We start from the raw sequence: 14,247 nt of genomic DNA on the forward strand, positions 1-14,247 counted from the left end.
GTCCACCATAAGAATTTCCAAGTCGTTATCTACAGAAGGTCTCAAATGGTTTAACTGCTAGTCCAACATGTGGTTTTGGCTTTCTTCTCCCTTGCAAGTTGTAGCAGCCATGTCCTTTTATAAAAAGAAGGGCAAATGCGCGTTCTTGAAAAAAAATGTTGTAGCAGCCATCTCCTTCTTTTATAAAAAGACAGGCAAATGCGCGTTTGCCAAAAAATGTTGTAGCAGCCATGGAGCTCCGACTTCTCTTCTCCCTCATCTTCCTCCTCGACTGTCTCTCCGGCGTGAGCTCTGGCTCATCACGCTACTTCACCTCCATGTTCACCCTTGGGGACTCCTACATCGACACCGGCAACTTCGTCATCATGGCGACTCCGGTGATTCCTGTTTGGATCGACAAGCCTCCTTACGGCATGACCTTCTTCGGCCACCCCACGGGGCGCGCCAGCGATGGAAGGGTCATCATAGATTTCATCGGTAAATGAGTTGTTTGATTCGCACACACTTATCTGAAGTTTGAGCACATGTCTGAATTGCATTCTGTACTGACAGTTCTTTCCCATGGTTTCAGCCGAGGAATTTGGCCTCCCGTTCCTCCCAGCTTCCCTGTCGAACACCTCTAACATCTCTCAAGGCATAAACTTCGCCGTCGGCGGCGCGACGGCGATCGAGGTCGGCTTCTTCGAGAGGAACGACCTGGTCCAGTTTGAGCTTCTGAACAATTCGCTGGACGTGCAGCTGGGCTGGTTCGAGAAGCTTAGGCCATCGCTTTGCAACACCACGGAAGGTGTGCCATTTCCTTCGCTCTGCAATTATCACCATGTCTTGTTCAAGAATACACATGCTGTCATGCTTAATTATATATTTTTCGACGAGATAGATATTTTTTGCGATTACACACGCACGCGCACCACGCTCACGCACCCGCGAGTACGCGCCTATCACATGCTTATAAATACTACTACCTCTCCATCACACCAAATGTGGTTCCCGACCAGATAGATAATTAACAGACCGATTGTTGCAGGGTCAAAGGGACGTTTCAGAAAATCACTTTTCCTCGTCGGGGAGTTTGGTGTGAACGACTACAACTTCATGTGGATGGCGAACAAGACCGAGGACGAAGTGAGATCGTACGTGCCCAAAGTTGTGAAAACCATTGCCTTGGCCGTGGAGGTATATTTACACATGCTGAGCACGTTTCTGTTCAGTGTTCACGCCGTTTCATCAGTTGTAGCTAGTTTTATCAGGCAGCAGTGATCCAGCTTTGCTTTACAGAGGCTCATCGACGATGGCGCGGCGTACATCGTGGTGCCGGGGAACCCGCCGATCGGGTGCTCGCCCGCCATCCTCACCCATCGGCAGAGCGCCAACGCCACGGACTACGACCGCATCGGCTGCCTCCGCGCCGTCAACGGCGTGGCCAGGTACCACGACGCGCTGCTCCGCGCGGCCGTGGGCGGGCTCAGGGGCAGGTACCCCCATGCCAGGATCATCTTCGCCGACTTCTACAACCCGATCCGCAGAATCCTCGAAAACCCCAAACGTTTCGGTAAAACCTGCATCTTTTTCAGCTTTTTTTTTTCAGTGTAAACGAGTAATGACGGTAGAGAATCAAAATAGACTGAACTCATTGATACATTATATTGTGTCTTGTTACACACACACTAGATGAATGATTGTCTATTGAGAGACATTCCTCTCTATAACCACCATAGGTAGTTACCAATATTTATCAATTCACGTCATTTTTTAAGAGAACCGGAGAACAAGCCTCTACTGTTACAATATATTACTCTCTTTATTTTTTAATACTTGTCACTTTTGATCACTTTGTTTGTTTTCAAATACTTGTCACCTCACGTTTTTCAAAATATAGTTTTCAATTTTATCCTTATAAAATATCTTTTACCACCTATTTACGATGTGTTCTAGAATATTTTGATTAGTTCTTAAGAGCATTTTTGTCATTTCCCATTTAAAGTTGTTACTAACTTGGTATAGATGTTTGGTCAAAATCGCCAAGTATTTGAAAATGAAGGGAGTAATAAGGAAAAACGTATTTGCAACTCCAGGAAATGAAAGGGTAAGACAGAGAATCTAGGCAGGCAGTGTTTAATTAATTTTGGAAGAATAACTTTATTTCGCAATATAGATAACCATGATCGGCAAGCCACGGATCAACGTCATTGAAAATCCAATCGCACTGTCGTGGTCGCCATTTGACATTTTTCGGTCGAAGCGGGTTTGCTAGATGAATAGTTGCCTGTTTGGGAGACATCCTTCTCCAACAGGGACATGAATCTATAACAGCCATAAGCAGTTACCAATATTGATCAATTCGTAACATTTTTTAAGAGAACTAGAGAGGCAAACCCCTACTAGTTAGTAGTTACAATATATTAATAAGGAAACACGTATTTGCAACTCCAGGAAATGAAAAGGTAAGACAGAGAATCTAGCCAGTGTTTAATTTTGGAAGAATAACTTGATTTCGCTATATAGATAACCATGATCTACAATCCACCACTGTTGGATCAACGTCATTGAAAATGCAATCGTCTCGCACGGTCGTGGTCGCCATTTGACATTTTTCGGTCGAAGCGGGTTTGCTTGAGCTGCCTGTACTCTGAACTGGTTTCTTGCACGAAATTATTGCTTGTACTCTGAACTGGTTTCTTGCACGAAATTATTGCCTGTACCTGTTACTGAGTTGTCCGAAATTGTGCGACGTGCAGGAGTCGTCAGTGACGTTCTGAAGGCGTGCTGCGGCACAGGCGGCGCCTACAACTGGAACGGCGGCGCCTTCTGCGGCATGCCTGGGGTGGCGGCTTGCCGGAACCCGGCGGCGTACGTGAGCTGGGACGGGGTGCACTACACGGAGGCCGTCAACCGCTACGTTGCCAAGGGGTGGCTGTACGGGCCTTACGCTGATCCGCCGATACTGAGTGCTATGCGGCACTAGCTTTGCCGAAACCATTGTGTAATTCTAGCGAGCATGACATGAGTGTAATTTTTTTCTTACTTGGGTTGAAGGGAGACTTAGTTTCTATCAATAAATATGTTGACGAGCTTGTTAATTCGGGTTTGCCCAACTAGAATATATACATATATATTATGTAACTAGACGTACTGTAGTTCACTGTTATGATATCCTCGATTACAACCGTAAAAATAGTATAATTATGATCCACAAGATATGTTATTTATTTGTCGAACAATGAGCTGGGAATCTCCATATGCTTGTAAGTTCCTTGTATCCATGGAAAGTGCAAGCAAGAGGCCAAAGATGAGAGCTTCATATTCAGCTTCATTATTTGAACACTCCTCCTTGAAAAGGGGGAAAGAGTGATAAATCATCTTGCCTTGCGGAGTCCTAAACACTAGGCCTGCTCCTGCTCTTCTTCTTGGGCCGCCATCTAGATCGGTCTCGGTGCGAGATGCTCCATCAAAGTATAACTCCCATGGTGACTCAACATCGACGGTAAATACTTCTTCGTTGGGCAAGTCTACCACTATCTGGTATAGGATGTGCTGCAAGGAAGCCAACCAAAACTTGATCCATAATTGCTTTTTGTGGAACATAAGTAATGCCAAATTCCATCATAAGTACTGCTCACTTGCCAAGGCGTCCCGTTAAGGCCAGTTGATTTAACACATACCTTATGGGGTCTTCTCTTGCAATGAGTTGAATTTGGTGCGCCAACATGTAGTATTGCAACTTCTTTAGAGCAAATACCAAGGCCAAGCACAACTTCTCTATAGACTAATATTTGTGCTCAGTGCCAACCAAGGTGCGGCTCAAATAATAACAAGCCACCTCCTTCTCTTCGTCAAATTGCTGTGCGAGAAGCATGCCTACCGAGGAAGGCTGCGTAGCAATGTAAAGAATGAGAGGGTGTCCTTTTATAGAGGCCACTAAGACAGGGGGTTAAGTAAATACCTTTTGAGGCTATCAAGCGCATTTTGGCACTGCTCATCCCAGTGGAACGGCACGTCTTTTCTCATTAATCTTGTGAACAGGTGAGTGTGTCCAAACAGGTTAGAGATGAAGCGACATATGTATGCCAAGTGTCCCTATAAAGATTTTAGGCCTATTGAAGGCACACTTAAGAGGGTTTATCTTTAACTGGTGCTTTCTCAGCCTATTGAAAACAATGCGGAGATCATCTTGGTGGTTCCAACGATATTTGGTTTTCACTACCATGTCATCAACGTAGCATTCCACCGATTTATTAATAAGACATATGAGTTCCGTTGCATCGTAAGGTTTTGAGAGGGTTCATCTTTAACTGGTGCTTTCTCAGCCTATTGAAACAATGCGGAGATCATCTTTGTGGTTGCAACAATCATTGGTTTTCACTACCATGTCATCAATGTAGCATTCCACCGATTTATGAATAAGACATGTGAGTTACACACCGTCGGGAAGGCACCGTTCTGGAGTAGCAGCATGAGAAAATAACTTACATGGTGCCAGCGCCCATGGTTTTGAAAATTCCGAGTAAATGTGCCCGATGAATTGAGCCTGGTATATATATGCCGATCTAGCTGAATACGCAACTCAGCTGTCGCTGTCCACAATAAGCATTCTCAAGTCGTTTTCTACAGAAGGTCTCAAACGAGCACGATCTATGACGTGACCAACATGTGGCTTTGGCCTTCCCCTTGCAAGTTGTAGCAGCCGTCTCCTTCTTTTAGGCAAATGCGCGTTCTCGAAAAATTGTTGTAGCAGCCATGGAGCTCACACTTGTCTTCTCCTTCATCTTCCTCCTCCAAGACTTTCTCTCGGGCGTGAGCTCTGCCTCACCACGCTACTTCACCTCCATGTTCACCCTTGGGGACTCCTACATCGACACCGGCAACTTCGTCATCATGGCGACTCCGGTGATTCCTGTTTGGATCGACAAGCCTCCTTACGGCATGACCTTCTTCGGCCACCCCACGGGGCGCCCCAGCGATGGAAGGGTCATCATAGATTTCATCGGTAAGTGAGTTGTCTGATTCACATACACTTATCTGAAGTTTGAGCACACGTCTGAATTGAATTCTGGACTGACAGTTCTTTCCCATGGTTTCAGCCGAGGAATTTGGCCTCCCGTTCCTGCCAGCTTCCCTGTCGAATAGCTCTAACATCTCTCAAGGCGTAAACTTCGCCGTCGGCGGCGCGACGGCGGTCGAGGTCGGCTTCTTCGAGAGGAACGACCTGGTCCCGTTTAAGCTTCTGAACAATTCGCTGGACGTGCAGCTGGGCTGGTTCGAGAAGCTCAGGCCATCGCTTTGCAACACCACGGAAGGTGTGCCATTTCCTCTCCCTTGCAATTATCATCATGTCTTGTTCAACGGTTCAAGAATACACATGTCGTGCTTAATTATTTTTCGACGAGATAGATAACTAACAAACCGATTGCTGCAGGGTCCGGGGGCTGTTTCGGTAAATCACTTTTCCTCGTCGGGGAGTTTGGTGTGAACGACTACAACTTCATCTGGATGGCGAACAAGACCGAGGACGAAGTGAGATCGTACGTGCCCAAAGTTGTGAAAACCATTGCCTTGGCCGTGGAGGTATATTGATACATGTTCACACATTTCTGTTCAGTTTTCACGCCGTTTCATCAGTTGTACTCCGGCTAGTTTATCAGGCAGTGATCCAGCTCTGCTTTACAGAGGCTCATCAACGATGGCGCGGCGTACATCGTGGTGCCGGGGAACCCGCCGATCGGGTGCTCGCCCACCATCCTGACCCTTCGGCGGAGCGCCAACGCCATGGACTACGACCGCATCGGCTGCCTCCGCGCCGTCAACAGCGTGGCCAGGTACCACAACACGCTGCTCCGCGTGACCGTGGGCGGGCTCAGGGGCAGGTACCCCCATGCCAGGATCATCTTCGCCGACTTCTACAACCCGATACGCAGAATCATCGAAAACCCCAACAGTTTCGGTAAAACTTGCATCTTTTTCAGCTTTTTTTAGAGAACAGGAGAGGCAAGCCCCTTTTGGTTATAATATACTAGCGCATCAACCTGTGCGATTGCACAGGCTAGAAATTTAGCATACAACTAAATTTTAGATATTTGTGTTAATAATAATTGTATGCTAAGATACATCAGCTATTTATATTTAAATATTAGAATATAAAATATAAATGTAATTTTTATTCATAATATTGAAATCATATTTATTATTTGTGAATAGATCTAATTTATAATTTTCATTTTATGTGTTATGCAAATTGATTTTTATTTGTTTCTTGATTTTTTGAAATTATTATTATTTTTAATATTGTCACCGTATCTCATATTAGTTTTTTGAGATACATTATAAATTCTTTGATATTACTTTTATGTGATAATCCGTAATATGTTTGCGTTCTGTTGTTTTAATTTTGTAATATCTGATTACACGTATATTTAATTGGTATATTTTAATTGATTTGGAAAAGTGTGTTTATTGCTAACGTAACTAAGTTGGAGTTTGCTAACGTAATCTTGTTGGACAAAGGATATCTAAAAAAAGAAGAAGGAAAGATCAGGAAGGAAGTAGTCTTAGAATTGGACTCTGATTTGTTTTTTAATCTTTTGTTTCTTCTGGTTGTTGATCTATGGTTACAGTTAGTCAATCAATCAATTCGACGGTCGGATGTTTTGCTTTTTTATGAGAATTTCTAGGATTTTTCTAAGATTAATGTGGAGGCACCAAAAGGAGCCTCCAATTAGTAAATATAAGATTAGTAAGAAAAAGGTATTTAGAACTGTCGTAGTCGCCATTTGACATTTTTCGGTTGAAGCGGGTTCGTGTATGCAATCATTAAGTTATCGTCAATTTTGCGACGTGCAGGCGTCGTCAGTGACGTTCTGAAGGCGTGCTGCGGCACAGGCGGCGCCTACAACTGGAACGGCAGCGCCGTCTGCGGCATGCCTGGGGTGGTGGCTTGCCGGAATCCGGCAGCGTACGTGAGCTGGGACGGGGTGCACTACACGGAGGCCATCAACCGCTACGTTGCCAAGGGGTGGCTGTACGGGCCTTACGCTGATCCGCCGATACTGAGTGCTATGCAGCACTAGCTTGCCGAAACCATTGTTGTGTAATTCTAGCGAGCATGATATGAGTGTAATTTTTTTCTTACTTGGGTTGAAGGGAGACTTAGTTTCTATCAATAAATATGTTGACGAGCTTGTTAATTTGGGTTTGCCCAACTAGAATATATATATATATATATATATATATATAATGTACCTAGGCGTATTGTAGTTTGCTATTATGCTATCCTCAATTACGACCATAAAAATAGTATAATTGTGATCCACAAGATATGTTAATTACTATAAATATGTATATGTTTGGATGCGAGAGATCATCTAAAATTTCTCAGCCCAGAGTGTAAGGGTGCGGGTGTGATAGTGTACCTAAGTACACAAAATAAACAGATGAAAGACAAAAGATAGGGAACATATTTTATTCATATTAAATAATATAAATATAGGTTCTCATGTGTGTGCGCTCCATAGCCTGCTGACGGCAATCTGACTTGGGCAATGTGGTCTTCTAGTTTCTAGGCCCTCGAAAGGCTCCTAGTTAATTACATCTGTGAGTTGAGCTCACAGAATATCTCCGATTAAACTGTGTACATGGTCATATTTTTTGGTCTTCGCTTCCCGTTCTCCATGCATGTGATGATGTGGTTGGTGTAGATGGGGGCGTCGGTGTCATCCATGGCCTCGTTGGTCCATGAGCCGGTGGTAGCGCAGTTGATGCGTTGGCTGCATTCGCCCTTGTCATTATAGTAGATGGAAGAACATGCATGATGGCGCTCGACTTGTCCGATTCGATGACTTGGCAGCATCATCGGGATGAGAAGATAGAGAGAGGAAATTGGTAAAGATGTGCATCCTGAAACATCATCCGGGAAAGCCTGTAGACTCCAGTGCTTGATTTTGTGATCTAGTAGCAGTACGATGCACTCATGCACTAATACATGTGTATTTGCATGTACACATGCACTAGTGCATCTAAGTGCATGGACTGGCTTTCAGGTCGTGTGCGATGCCTCCGGTGGCCAACGTGGTAATGTTGGGGTCTCTGCAAATGACGCGGCATCTTGGCAACCCCAGCGTCATCCTTTATGGTTCACGAACAGCCTTGGTGGCGTCGGTAGCTCCGCGGCCTGCACAGTCTCGGTGGGATCTATGACTTCGCCTCAGAAGCTGCTCCGCTGGATGGCGCCATCTCGAGCTTGACAATTTGGACGGTGAACCTCAGCGGATCACGGACGGACATTATAGTGGAGCGCTTCTCCACGTGCAGCGTGAGGGTGAACTCCAGGTACGCCTCCACATGTTGTTGTGATGGATGCATGGTGACAACATAGATGTCCTTCACTGTGCGCATGAACATGTGGGTGTTTGTCGATCGATAATATGTGGCTCGACGTACAACACCGACTGATGAACTCGGCTGGTGTCGGAGAGTGAACTCCTGTCGCAGGGATCCCGAGAGACCCCTTTTTAGAGATTCGGCCGGGGGGATGATCCTGAAAAAACTTGTTTGGGAAATAAGCGGGAACGGAAATAAATGCGATGGCTGGCGGGAGACGATCACCCTAATGCAAGAAAAAGTGGGTACGCCGGGTTTTAGACAGGTTCGGGCCGCACGGAGGCGTAACACCCTACTCCTGTATGAACACTATATTTATCCTTGAAGAGAATTCTTCAAGGAGGTATCTGGTTCTAAGGGGAGAGCTGTTTACAAAGAGCTTGAGGCTCTTATGTTCTAGCTTAACTCGAGCTGGTTCGAGTGTCTGTCGATCTGTCTTTGGCCTGGTTCGTCGGAGATTGTTGGTCGTCTGGTGGTCGAAGGCTTTTTCTCTCCTTTTTTAGTGTTCTCCATCCTTTCCTTTTATAGGCGCGCCGACCTCAACATATCCTGAATGGGAAAGAGGTGACGCGAATGCCAAGGTGCCACGGAGAAAAAGGCGTAATCATTTCATCTTGGCGAAGTGACAGGGGCGGTGGAGAAATGCGGCGCGCATTCGACCACCAGCCGCTGCGGAAGCCTCGGGGCGCCATGAAAAGGGCCCACCGGGCAGCCTCAGAGGTGCCCGGTGCGCCCACCCTGTCTTGTTCTTCTGCCAGGGCAGGGTGGCAGGCCGAGCGCTTCGATTCTGGCAACGTTATCCCGAGGCACCTGGATGAAACGGGACGGGACCCGTGCATTTAATGGACCCACGCCCCCCTGCCAGTGCATGGCAGGGTCTGACACTGGGGCGTGGGCAGCTGAGAATGTCAGGATGTCAGGATGTCAGACCGCGCGTGCCTATTAAATGCGGCATTGGGCCTTTGACTGGATGACACCCTGACGACGGGACCCTTCGGGTCGTTGAATGATCTTGCGCGAACCTTCGGGGAACCGAGTCCTCGGGGGCTACCACGTGCAGCCCCGAGCACTCGAGTGAGACCTTCGGGGAACCGAGTCCTCGGGGGCTGCCACGTGCAGCCCCGAGCACTCTCTCCCGAGCACTCGAGTGAGACCTTCGGGGAACCGAGTCCTCGGGGGCTGCCACGTGCAGCCCCGAGCACTCTCTCCCGAGCATTCGAGTGAGACCTTCGGGGAACCGAGTCCTCGGGGGCTGCCACGTGCAGCCCCGAGCACTCTCTCCCTAGCACTTCGGTGGGACCTTCGGGGCACGAGTCCTCGGGGGCTGCCACGTGCAGCCCCGAGCACTCTCTCCCGAGTACTGCGGTGGGACCTTCGGGGCACCGAGTCCTCGGGGGCTGCCACGTGCAGCCCCGAGCACTCTCTCCCGAGCACTTTGGTGGGGCCTTCGGGGCACTGGGTCCTCGGGGGCTGCCATGTGCAGCCCCGAGCACTATCTCCTGAGCACTTCAGTGGGACCTTCGGGGCACCGAGTCCTCGGGGGCTGCCACGTGCAGCCCCGAGCACTCTCTCCCGAGCACTTCGGTGGGACCTTCGGGGCACCGAGTCCTCGGGGGCTGCCACGTGCAGCCCCGAGCACTCTCTCCCGAGCACTTTGGTGGGGCCTTCGGGGCACTGGGTCCTCGGGGGCTGCCACGTGCAGTCCCGAGCACTCTCTCCCGAGCACTTTGGTCTTAGTATTTGGACCCTGCAGATCATCGGGGAACTAGGGTGCTCGGGAACCAGAGGCGGCGGCCCCGAGCACCTTCTCCCGGGACTTAGCTTTTTCTTACCTCGCAGGGTGGTGACATGTGGTGGATAGCCGGCCTGGCCTCGGGACTTAGGGACCCCTAGTTCTGAATACACCGACAGTAGCCCCCGGGCCCGTTGGTAGCCGACGGGACGGAGACTGCGAATGGGCCCTTCGTCGCGACCGAGGCCAAGGCTAGCGCGGACGCCATGTGGCAAGCTTTCGAGAGGTGGCCCTTGCGGACCTAGACCTTAAGTACGTTCCAACGGGAAAATGAGTGGACGCGTGTCCACACAACTTCCGAAGGGTATGATAACCATACGGGCGGCACGCGCGGTCGCCGCGCAGATCGAGGAAAATACGCCTGGCAACCGCTGACATCGTGCGATCGGCGGGAGATTCGTCTGACAGTTGCGTCGATCGAGGCGACGCTTCGCCGAGCGAACCGTCTGGGGCGGCAGTTTTCGAATTTTGAGATATAAAAAAGGGGGAACGGATCGGTCCGTTTCCCCTTTTTACGCTCTCTTGCACTTGCGCATTCTTGGTGCTCTGAAGCCCTCAGGAAAATCCCAGGCGACCGGAGCATTCTCCCTTCTCCCTCTTCTCCACCCTGTTGAGATGACGAGGGTTGGAGGAGGACGCCGGGACAGGACTTCGGACAGCATCTTGCCGGAGTCTCGTCTGAGGAATGAGGAGGCGGCGGATAAAATTAGGAAGCTGTTGGTACCGGAGGGTCAGGAAGGTGCCGTGGTGGTGAGGCCGGCGACTCTGACGCCGGCGACGACCGTCCCTGGGCGGACCGTTCTCTTCACCTCTTTCGTGGCGGCGGGGCTAGTGCCGCCGTTCTCCGCCTTCTTTCTGCAAGTTTTGGAGACGTACGGCATACAAATGGCGCACCTAAGCCCCAATTCCGTCGTGGCGTTGGCGGTCTTCGCGCATCTCTGCGAAATGTTCGTGGGGGTGATGCCGTCGGCGACGCTGCTTCGCCATTTCTTCGTTCTCCGGCCGGTGGGGAAGAAGAGGGGGTACTCCACGGCGGACGTCGCGGGGTGCTGCAACCTTCGGCTCCGGGAAGGCCTGGGGGATCATTATATTCCCCAGGTTCTGCGCAGCAAGTGGGAGGAGTGGCTGCGGGACTGGTTCTTCGTCGACATCGACCCCCACGAGCGCCTCGAATTGCCAGAGAGGGCGGCGGAACCTCGGCGGTCGACGTGGGAGGCGCCGCCGCCAGAAGATGCGAGACTGAAGCCGGTGCTAGAGCGCATCTTGGAACTGCGCGAGGGCGGGCTGACCTCAGTCATGGTGGTCGTGGACTTTCTGCGTCGTCGGTTGGCACCCTTGCGAGAGCGGGCCCGACCAAGCTGGTTCTACACCGGGCCGGAGGACATCACCAGGACCCAGATTGGCGCGAGCTGGGATCTGGGGCAGGCGGAGCTGCGAGGGATGACCCGAGTGATCACCGGGACGGAGGACATGAGCCGGGCGGAGCTCCCGTGGCCGGAGATGGCGCTCTGCGCCAATCCCAACCGGGTGGCCATCATGGCGGGGCTGCCGGAGTTCGATGCCCAGGGGCCCGTGGACCGGCCACAAAGCCGGAGTCCCGAGGCCTCCGACCTCCCCGGGCTGGAGGAACTTCTTGGCGAGGAGGTCGCAGGTAGTTCGGCGCGGGCTGGCGACGGGGCCGCCGCAAGCAGCAGCCGCCGTGCCGGAGAGGAGGGCGCCACTGAAGTTGTTGAAGAGTTGGCGCCGGGAGACCGGGGAAAGCGACCCCGGGCCTTGATCCTAGTGCCGGATTCTCCGCCGTCGCCGACGGCAGCGGCGGCATTTCCGGTGCTGGAGCCGCGCCTGGTGCGGATGGGGCCTGCATCGACGCCCGCGACCTGCACGGCGGAGACCGAGACCCGTCCGGCGGCACCCGAGGTTCGCACGACGGCGCCCGTGGCCTGCGTAGTGGCTCGGCCGAGCCCCCAGCGGAAGAGGCGGCGGGAGGAGTCCGGACCGACGGCACCGGACCCGGACATCAGACTCCCAGCGGCCAAATGGCGGTATCGGTGAGTCTTCTTTCTTGCTTTTCCATGGGCATTTTCGGCCCGAACTAAGTTTTGACAACTTTCACTTGTCTCCCGCAGGCCAGCTGCAGGCGCTGTTGTGACGGAGAGAGAGAGGGCGCCGGAGCCAGAGCCGAGCCTGCCCGCTGCGACGGCGGAGGCCGGCATAGGATCGGCGGAGGTGCCAATCGACGTGGCGGCCCCTGGGAGAGAGGCGGAGGTGGCAGCCGAAAGAAGGGTGCCGGCGGAACCTACCCCGGGCGCGGAGAGCCCGGGGCGGATAACGGTGGAGGCGGATGTTCTGCCGGGGCCGGTGGACAGGGCGGCCGATGCGGGAACGCGGCCGCCGTCCGAGACCTTGGCTCCGGTGGAGCCTACCCCGGGCAGGCAGAGCCCGGGGCGGATGGCGGCGCAAGGCCCGGCGGAGAGCTCGGCCCCCCTGGAGGCATCGCGCGGAGAAGCCTGGGCGCCCGCAGTGCCCGGTCGGCCTGCCGATCCCTTCCTGGCCGCCATTAAAGACGTCCAAGCAGCAGTCGGGCAACTGGGCGCAGTGGTGAAGGCCAAGGAGGGGGAGCTCGAAGCCGAGTGCGCCCGCCTGGCACTGGAGAAGGCGCAGCTGGCGGGCGCCCAGGAGGAGGCCCGTGCGGCAGCCGCGCGGGAGCAGAAACTCCTAGAAGACATCCGCGCGGAAGCCGCGCGGGAACGAGAAACTTTGAAGACCGCGCGGGCAGAGGTCGCGCGGGAACGAGAAGACGCCGCCCGCTTGGCCGAGGTGTCGAGGCAGCAAGCTGCCGAGGCCCTTGCCAGGATGGCGCAGGCGCAGGAGAGGGAGGTGGCAGTCGAAGCCCGGGAGCAGGCTGCGGAGGAGCGGCAAGCTGAGCTGACCCGCCGGGAGGGCGCGGCCGAGAAGACGCACGCCGACCTCCGGCGCTGGGAAGACAACCTCCGGCAAATCAGAGAAGAAATCAAGCGCTGGGAAGAGGAAGTCTCCATCCGGGAAGTAGACAACGAGCTATCGGCGTCCGAACTCGGTGCCCGGGAGGATTCGGTGGTCCAGCAGGAGGATGTGCTGGCCCGGCGGGAGAATGAGCTGAGTCGTCGAGAAGGCGAACTGAGTCGCCGAGAGGGCGAAGCTGCTGCTGCGGTGGCCGCCGCGGCTACCAGGGCGGAAGAGAATGCGAAGCACGAGGCGGAACTGGCCACCCGTGAGCGCGCCTTGTCCGAGATGGTGGCCAAGGCGAAGCAGGCTGCCGTCCCCGCCGCAGCTGGCGGTTCTTCTGGTCCGGCCAGGGACCAGGGACTCGAGGCACAGCTGCGGGCCGCCAAGGAGAAGCTCGAGACCGCCTTTGTCTCGCGGGTCAACCTTGAGCATATGCTGGAGGACATCCTCCGGCGGATGCGACGGGCCGTGGAGAAGGGTGGTCTCGGACGGCTTGTCGACGACAAGAAGGGCGACGGCCCCGCACGACAAGTGTTGGGGCTGCAGCAGGTCTGCGAGCGCCTCGAGACCCTGCCCTGGGCAGTTCAGGAACTTGCCGCCCGGGAGGGACGTGGCTTGGCACGTGCCGCGTCTTGGCCTGCTACCGAAGCAGGGACCCGAACTTCCCGTTGGAGCCAGCGCGGGAGGGAGTAGTCGAGGCTGAGGAGGAGGCCGCCCGGGCAGTGGTTAGGAGTACCGCCTCCGTGGTGGCGGCCGGCTTCAGGCGAGAAGTGCCGCCGCCGCCAGCCCCCGGGGATGACTCGGAGGATTCAGCCGACGCCTCTGCCGCCGACTAGGCCTTCTGTGCCCTCTCTTCTTTTGTTGTAGATGTAGGAGTGAATATTAGGAGTGAACCTTTAGAAAACGCCTTGTATATGTCTTGTGAATATAATGGCAGCTTTTCCTTGGGCTCGCAACTCCAATTTCTCTGTGTGTTTGATGTTTCTTCTGGTGCTCTGCCTGGAAGTCCCGGGGAGTACTCAGTCGGGCCGTTCCCGACCTTCCCATCCCCGAGAAATGAAGTTGTTCCGGTCGCTGGCGTTGGCGCAGCCAGCCCT

General features: G+C 52.9%; 2 protein-coding genes across 2 annotated transcripts; both read left to right on the forward strand.

The window, feature by feature from the left end:
* The first annotated feature begins 192 nt into the window (after positions 1–192).
* LOC133929858 (GDSL esterase/lipase At1g28580-like) lies at positions 193–3,080 on the forward strand. The gene is made up of 5 exons (XM_062376616.1): positions 193–477; positions 572–787; positions 1,028–1,176; positions 1,279–1,552; positions 2,739–3,080. Exons 1-5 carry the CDS (start codon positions 231–233, stop codon positions 2,963–2,965), a joined length of 1,113 nt encoding a protein of 370 aa, XP_062232600.1. The 5' UTR covers positions 193–230; the 3' UTR covers positions 2,966–3,080.
* A 1,575-nt stretch (positions 3,081–4,655) lies between these two features.
* On the forward strand, positions 4,656–7,188 carry LOC133929859 (GDSL esterase/lipase At1g28600-like). The gene is made up of 5 exons (XM_062376617.1): positions 4,656–4,987; positions 5,082–5,297; positions 5,417–5,565; positions 5,668–5,941; positions 6,838–7,188. Exons 1-5 carry the CDS (start codon positions 4,738–4,740, stop codon positions 7,062–7,064), a joined length of 1,116 nt encoding a protein of 371 aa, XP_062232601.1. The 5' UTR covers positions 4,656–4,737; the 3' UTR covers positions 7,065–7,188.
* The last annotated feature ends 7,059 nt before the right edge of the window (positions 7,189–14,247 follow it).

Source organism: Phragmites australis, chromosome 9 (genome assembly GCF_958298935.1).
Source record: "Phragmites australis chromosome 9, lpPhrAust1.1, whole genome shotgun sequence".
NCBI classification, from domain to species: Eukaryota; Viridiplantae; Streptophyta; class Magnoliopsida; order Poales; family Poaceae; genus Phragmites; species Phragmites australis.